The sequence below is a fragment of the Colobus angolensis genome, unplaced genomic scaffold, assembly GCF_000951035.1.
Source record: "Colobus angolensis palliatus isolate OR3802 unplaced genomic scaffold, Cang.pa_1.0 Scaffold9, whole genome shotgun sequence".
In the NCBI taxonomy this organism is placed as follows: domain Eukaryota; kingdom Metazoa; phylum Chordata; class Mammalia; order Primates; family Cercopithecidae; genus Colobus; species Colobus angolensis.
The window spans coordinates 7,384,154-7,392,059 of record NW_012122931.1 but is presented as its reverse complement, the minus strand read 5'-3'; the positions used below and the strand labels follow the sequence as shown (position 1 = coordinate 7,392,059).

The following is a 7,906-nucleotide window of genomic DNA, read 5'->3' as shown; positions in this document are numbered from 1 at the left end:
GCCGTCGCCTCTTGGGGTCAAGCAATTCTTCTACCTCAGCCTCCCAAGTAGCTGGGATTACAGGCACCTACCATCACACTTGGTTAATTTTTGTATTTTAAGTAGAGACAGGGTTTTGCCATGTTGGTCAGGCTGGTCTTGAACTCCTGACCTCAGGTGATCCACCCTCCTCAGCCTCCCAAAGTGCTGGGGTTACAGGCGTGAGCCACCGCACCTGGCCTGCTTGTTCTTAAAACAAAACAAAACAAAAAAACCCCCCAACATGACAGGAAAGTATGTCTTAGAAAGTCAAAGTCCAAGCCAGACACGGTGGCTCACACCTGTAATCCCAGCACTTTGGGAGGCTGAGGTGCGTGGATCACGAGGTCAGGAGTTCGAGACCAGCCTGGCCAACATGGCAAAACCCCGTGTCTACTAAAAATACAAAAATTAGCCGGGTGTGGTGGCCGGCACTTATAATCCCAGTTACTCGGGAGGATGAGGCAGGAGAATCGCTTGAACCCGGGAGACGGAGGTTGCAGTGAGCCTAGATTGTGCCATTGCACTGCAGCCTGGGTGACAAGAGCAAGACTCCATCTCAAAAAAAATTTAAAAAGAAAGTGAAAGTCCCATAGAGGAAACCCCAGGCCAGAGAACAGTAATAGTGGGTTACATAGAAAATTCTATTCCAGAATTTTCTCTATTGCATATTGTACATTATTACTATTTTAATGTTGCCGAAATGGAATTATTGTTGTTTGGGCACCTAACAGTGTGTCCCTGACATCCGTCCATGGCAGTGTTCATATAGCTCTGTCTTCTTGGTGCCTGCCGCATGATACTCCATCGCGTGGTCATTTATTAAGAGTCTTTGCTCATGGACATTTAGATCATTTCCAGTTACTGGATTTTTGTTGCAGGTACCCATGGACCACGCATCTTTACAGAGTTGGACGAGTAACTCTAGAAGGCTGACTTCTGAAGGTTGATTTGTGAGGGTAGCAAGTTACATGCAAGGTACCGTTTTAGGAGATTCGTCTTAAGTGGTGGCCCCAAATTCTAGACCCATTTCTAGGATGTCGGGGTCACTCCTACCCCCAGCCCTGGCATGGAGATCTGAGTTCCAGGCCCTAGCCCCAGGCTCCCCTCTGCCTTCCATGAGCCTCAGCTTCCCAGACCATAAATGATTTGGGTTGATGGTCTGTTGTACCTTTGAACCTGTGACCCCTGGTGCACTGGGACCAGCTCCTACCTGTTCACAGAAGCAGACTGATACATTTCCAGGAGTTTTTCCAACCGGCTGTTACATAGCTATTACTATATATTTTTAAAAGATCATGAATGTCCAAACGCATTTCTTTCTAATCGTTTTACACCCCTGACTGTCATCTCTGCTGTCGATGTGATCTGCGCCTGCAGAGACTCTGCAGAACCAACTGCCAGGTGCACTGGGCACTGATTCCCAGCTCCAAGCTTGGTGAGTTGGTGGCTTGAAGTCAGCCGGGTGGGAGTACTTACGCTGTGGAAATCCACAAATGCTACAGACCGAGGCCCCACACCGTTGTTAATTATTTACCAGCACACCACTGCCTTTGATCCTTAAAAACCAGGCCCTAAATGTCTGCATGCACCTTTCTCTAATGACCAAGAGGAAGAGTGTTACTGCAGCGAGCAATGCGTGGGAGGGAGATCTTGGAGCTTAGGTAGGGGCTTCGTCTAAGCCGTGTGAACTTGGCCGGCTCGAGCCTCCATTTTCTCTTCTGTAAAATGGGGACGATGACGGCAGCCATCTTGCAGGGTCGTTGTGAGCCGCATTAAGAAGGTTCGCCCTATCACACCTTGCTAGGAGCAAGCATTTAGGGAGCCTCAGGCCAGGAGTCAAATCCCTGCTAAGTCACTTAATAAGTCTGAGACTCAGTTTCCTGTCAGTCAGGTGGTGGGCAGAGCTTTAGAGACTCAGAATCAGGGACTCTAAAATGCCGTCAGGTGGGGAGGTGGGGAGACGGTGGCTGCCCCACCGCTGTTTTCCTTCCCCTTCCTCCCCACACTCTCAGCTCGCTTCTGCCCCTCTTCCCCCAGATCCATCAGAAAGCCCCTGGATGCGCAGGTGGGTCAAAGGATTGTCCACAGGACCGGCCAGTGGCTTGAGGTGGCCGAGGGATAGGGAGTGGGACGTGGGGCTGGGGGTCCCTGGCTCCTCACGGCCCCTCCTCTGGTCAGTTTCAGAAAGCAGCAGAGGCCGTGACCCCTTGGAAGGGCCCCCAGGCCGAGGAGCCCCACAGAACCCCTAACCTGGCCGGCACCCACTCCTGTCCCCTTCCTGGAGATCAGGGAGGTGGGAGGGAGGCAGAGCAGGGCCCTGCAGCCTTGGCCTGTTTGGTTTTAGGAGCTGCTCAAAGGCCCTGGGGAAGGTGAGCTGGAGGAACTTAATAATAAAACAGCACAGAAGTGGCCAGTCTGTCAGAGCTGTCTCTGCAATGATCCCTCACCACCAACCTTCTCAGCAGCTGAGAGAGAAGTCTGTTCTCATTCCCACTTTGCTCAGAGGCCCAAAGGCAGTCCCCCAAGATCACACCGCAAGGAAGTGCCTATGTGACATTTGAACCCAGAGCCAGTGCTCAGAGCCCAGGCTGTGGGCCCTCCTTCCCATCCATTCCTCATGGGGAAACTCAAGGCTCAGAGAGGGCAGGAAACTCTCCTGTGGCTGCACAGCATTCTAGGACCTAGGCTTCCCGGGGAGTAATGGAACACAGCTGGGTGAGCAGACGCCAGAGACCAGGGTTAAAGTGAAAGTCAGCCCAGTTTGCCCGAGGCTTTCCAACACTGAAAGTCCTGTATAACCGTTTAGTTCCAGCAAACTGGGAGGGCTGGTGACCCTCCAAAGCCCCATGGATGGCTCTGCTGGGCGTGAGCTCAGGATACAGGAAGGAGGCCAGGAATACTTGGGGCCTGGTCTGTGCACCGGGGGCCGAGTCTCCCCACCCCGGGTCCCTGGACACCTACTTGTGGGGCTGAGACTGCAGCCGGCCAGCAGCAGGGCAACAGCCAGAGGGAGCGCGCCGCGGTCCATGCCGTCCACGCGGGAGCCTGTGCGCTGGGCCTTATCCGGTGTCCAGGGGCAGGGCTGCGGGTGGGCGCCGGGGCCGGCGTGGGCTTGCGCGGGGACCCGAGGGGAGCAGGCGGCCGGAGCGACAGCGTCCCTGCTCCAGCCTTCTGAGGTGGCGGCCGAGGGGTCAGGAGAAGTGGACACAGGGACGTGGGGCTGGGCTGGGGTTGCTGTCCGAAGGATGGGCGGGGAGGGGGTGCTGGGCTCCAGTGGATGGCAGTGACGGCAGCAGTCCTGGCCCCAGGGCGCAGATGAAGGCTGTGGTCTGACCGGCAGCAGGGAGCTCCGGGCTCATCCAGCCCGGCCCAGGGAGGCAGGAAATGCGCTTCCTTAGAGAAGGGGCTGGGCCAGGCCGCCTGCCAACCGGGTAGAGGAAGTGCCACGGGCTTTGTCACTGGGTGGGGGGCCCTGGGATGTGGGGAGGCAATGGGGGGGGGAGGCAGTGGGGGGGGAGGGCCCAGGCTCTAGGCTTGTCTCCCCAAGCACCCCACCCTCCCATCCCACCCTCTCCAAGGCCGGCGGGTGGGGACGCATCAGGCAGCCCCACAGATGAGAACAATCACCCTAACAGCCCACGGAAGGGGCCTTTCAGGGGGCTGGGCTTGGCTAAAGTGGTTCCTGTGGAATTTGTGACCCCCTGAGCTCACTGATCCCATTTTGCAGATGAGGAAACAGAGATCCGATGTGTTGAGATCACTGATTCAAGAAGAGGGTAGCGCTGGGATCCTGCCTGCTTCCACCACCTCGTGTCTTGTCAGGCACCAAACCTGGCCTACTAAATGCAATTGACATGGGGCTGCCTAGCAGGCAGGAAAACTGTGGCACAGCAAGGTGGCTATGGCTGGGGTCTCTGGGCTCAGAGTAGCTGCCCAGGGCCACACACTTCATGTCTGACCCCTTCATGGGTAGAAAATCCTTCATGGACAAAACACAGCTCCAGGCCAGGTGCAATGGCTTAAGCCTATAATCCCAGCACTTTGAGAGGCCAAGGCAGGCGGATCACTTGAGGTCAGGAGTTCAAGACCAACCTGACCAACATGGTGAAAACCTGTCTCTACTAAAAATACAAAAATTAGCCGGGCATGGTGACATGCGCCTGTAGTCCCAGCTACTTGGGAGGCTGAGGCTAGAGAATCCCTTGAACCTAGGAGGCAGAGGTTGCAGTGAGCTGAGATCAGGCCACTGCAGTCCTGCCTGGATGATGGAGTGAGACTTGGTCTCAAAAAAAGAAAAGAAAAGAAAAGACACTCCAAATGATGGGGACTTTAATGGCACTTCTGAAGTCACATGGCCCTGGGTTCAAATCCTACTCTGCTTGCTCGAGCCATGAGACTTTAGACAAGGCCCCTCAATTCTCAGCGCCCCCTGCTTGCAAAGTGGGGCACGATGCCTTCCTGGCTAAGTCATTATGAGATTTCTGAGGGTCAGGACATTACAGCATTGAGCCCTGGGACATACAGGAGATGCTTCCCCATCAGTGCTCCCTGAGCTGGGTGACAGTCTCCAAACTGTCCCATGTTCATTCTGCAAACAGTAAGTGCACCTACTATGTGCCCACCATGGTGCTACTCAGAGGTAGCACCCAGGGCCAGGCCCATGGAAGCTCAGAGAAGGAAGCCTGGGCCACCTGGAGGGGCTGGCATTTAGGCCGGCCATTTGAAAGACAGGGTGAGTTGGGGGTGGGGAGAAGAAGGGGTGAGGAGGGCATGCCAGGCAGGGGTGCCAGACTAGGCAAAGGCACAGAAGCAGGAAGCAGTCGGACCACTGTGGGACCAGCAGGGGTGTGGTGGGGACAGGAAGCTGGAGAGGCAGAGTCTGGACCTGCATTGAGAGGACCTCGAATGCCACGACTTTGTCCTTAGGGCCACTGGGAGTCATGGAGAGTTCTTGAGCAGAAGGACGCTGGCAGAGCTGCAAATCTTTGTGTGTGCTGGCAGGACCCACAGTGAAATGGAGCCAGAAGGTTCTTCTCCCTGGATCTACCTGCCCTGGGTCACAGGTGGAGAAATTTTGGCCCAGGGAGGGAGGAGAAGGCTGGAGCCCTGGGTGCCTCTGGAGGGACGATGTCAGTCCAGGGTCTGAGGCCTGGCCTCTCCGTGCTTATTGGCCAGCCGCGGTGACAAGAGTAGGCCGTGCGTATGTCTCCGCAGGAGCTGTCACAGGGGCTGGGAGGGTTGGTGTGGCTCCTTGGGTGGGGATTAGGGATAGTCTTGCTGACCCAGTCTTGTGGTTGCCTGGCCAGTTTGCAGCCAAGCATGGCTGTGAGGTCAAGGGAGAGCATCCTCTCCCAGGGGGCCACCCTGAGGGGCGCATCTCCTCTGCTTTTTCCTGTAACTCTGGAGACGAGGCCATGGGCACCGCGAGGCAAAGGGTGGCTCGGTGGGGGTTCGGGGGTAGCTCTGAGTTTCCCCAGGCCCCAGACCAACATCTGTGCCCCAGGGACAGTTAATCCAGCCCTAGGGGCTGAGCACTCTCTCTGCACCAGGGCCCGCCCTAGGCGTTCACCTTATCAGCTCTGAACCCCCACAGCCACCCCGGGAGGTGGGTACAGTTTTACCCCCACTTTACAGAGGAGGAACCCCAGCTGGAGGGTGGTGACCCCAGGGCTGCCTGGCTCCAAGCTCACCTCCTTCCCTGCCACCACCCCCTGAGCTGAGTTTGGAGTGAGGGGCAGATGTGGCAGGGGCTGTGGGTATCTCAGGGTGTTGGGGGCATCTGGGGCAGTGACAGGGACCCCGCAGGAGGCTCTTCCCAAACCTGCCTCCCTCCCCTTCCCTCCACGCTGCACAGTCTATCCCCATCCACATTGTAAACAAGACCCAATGGATTCTCTAGAAAGCAGGAGAGACTCCAGGTGGACTCCAGGAAGAACTCGGGTCCCGATTCCAGACACCTCATGGAGAAAGGAAGAGATTGGGACCACCGTGGGTGGCGGGTGAAGCGGAGATCACCTCTGGCTCCCACAGCACCCTGACCTTCCCCGTCACACCCAAGCCTGTGTGCAGCCATTTGCATGTGTCTCTCTACTCGACTAGAAGCCCCACGAGGAAAGAGACTTTGACACCCTTTGCACTGCTGTGTCCCCAGCACAGAGCCCAGGGCCTTTTGGCTCTTGAAATAGATTTGCTGAAAGCATGAGGGACCCTAGAAGACAAGGCAGGGGTGGGAGTCATGGAGGCCCAGAGAAGTGGTCCTTGTCATTGGTTCCCAGTAGAAAAGGCCAGTCCTGGACTGGGTCTCCTGCCCCAGGAAGCCCGATGGCCACATGGCCTCACAGCTGGGCACAGGCCTTGGGGTAGGTGTCTTCCATGTCCGCCAGCTGCACTCTCCCTCCTGTATGACACAGCCACTTCCCCAACCCCCCCGACCCCTGCGGAGGTCAGAGGAGGCAGGAGGAGGAAGGTCCATCTTCCAGCCCCTTCCCTGCAGGGCCAATGCATACTGGTGGCCTCCCTCCACTGAAGGCCACGGTCCTGTTGGAGACCCCTCCACACAGTCCTGTCCGGCTGTGGACTCAGCTCCTCCCCTGGCCTCTTCAGGCTGAGGGTGGTCACAGCCCACGCTGCTGCCAGCCCTGGGGTTCTGCACCGTCCCTTGGGGCTTCCCTACACCCCAACCACACCTGTGTAAACAGACCCTTCATCAGACTCTCCTCTAATGATCCTACTGGAACGTGCCATCTGTTTCCTGCCGGGGTTCTGACTGATACGGATGCGTTCAGGTGCCGTCTGTCCACACGCCCGAGAGAGGCATGGCTGATGGCCAGGTCCCTGTGTCTGGACCCCACAGAGGGCAGATGCACACTTTTTGCTCCTTCTTCCTCCTGGCTGGCCAGGAAGGCCAGGACTGCAGGAAAGGATGGAGCACGTCCACCCTGGCCACTGGCCACTGAAGGAATTTCAGGCGGCCCCCAGGGACCCACCAGGCGGCTGACCGTCTCCAGCACCGGCCTGGAGCCAGGGGCTGTTGATAACAGCAGGGCCGGACCCACAGGGCGGAGCAGGGTGCCCAGGCTCTGCCCCACACTGGCCAGGTGACCTCAGGCAAGATCTTTGTTTGTTTGAGACAGAGTCTCGCTCTGTCACCCCGGCTGGAGTACAGCGGCATGATCTTGGCTCACTGCAACCTCCGCTTCCTGGGTTCAAGTGATTTTCCTGTCTCAGCCTCCCGAGTAGCTGGGAACATGTACCATCACACCCGGCTAATTTTTGTACTTTTAGTAGAGATGGGATTTTACCATGTTGCCCAGGCTGGTCTTGAACTCCTGACCTCAAGTGATCCACCCGCCTTACCCTCCCAAAGTGCTGGGATTACAGGCATGAGCCACCGCACCTGGCCAGATCTTTCCACTTTCTGAGCCTCCGTTTCTTCATCTGCACAAGGGGAGGGCAGTCTGCTGGTCTGGAGGAGTTCAAAGGGCAAGACAAGAATTGGAATTGCGCCACTATCCACGAGCTTGCCTGGCCCTGTGCCAAGTGCCACTTCACAGCCACTTCAGTGGCTGAGGCTGTCATGTTGGCATTTTACAATGGAAGAAACTGAGGCTCAGGTTTGCAAGGCCACAGGGCTGGGAAGAGGCAGAGGATAATTGAAATCCAGGCCTTTTCCCCGTGGCTTCCAGAACATTCTGTCCTGGCTTTCCTCCCACCTCCCTGGTCACCTTATCTGTCTCCTCCCTGGTTCCTCCTTGTTCCCCCAGGGTTGGTCTCTGGCCCCTTCCTTCTCTGTTTACCCTCACTCCCAAGCCAGGTTTTCTCAAACCTTTGTGACCCTGGCGTCACGTCCCAGCACAGACCCTGGGACTCAGACTCAAATAATGGA

The 7,906-nt window shown here is 56.8% G+C and overlaps 1 protein-coding gene across 3 annotated transcripts in view; it reads right to left on the bottom strand.

Moving 5' to 3' along the window:
* The window catches only part of ENG (endoglin), a 44,509-nt gene extending 41,046 nt beyond the window's left edge, over window positions 1-3,463 (bottom strand). For 2 of the 3 annotated variants that reach the window (XM_011931326.1, XM_011931328.1), the window contains exon 1: window positions 2,983-3,463. In XM_011931326.1, the coding sequence (XP_011786716.1) occupies window positions 2,983-3,049 (67 nt within the window). In that variant the 5' untranslated portion in view covers window positions 3,050-3,463. The remainder of the gene's footprint in view (window positions 1-2,982) is intronic. The other variant, XM_011931327.1, reaches the window with a different exon arrangement.
* Between the last annotated feature and the right edge of the window lie 4,443 nt (window positions 3,464-7,906).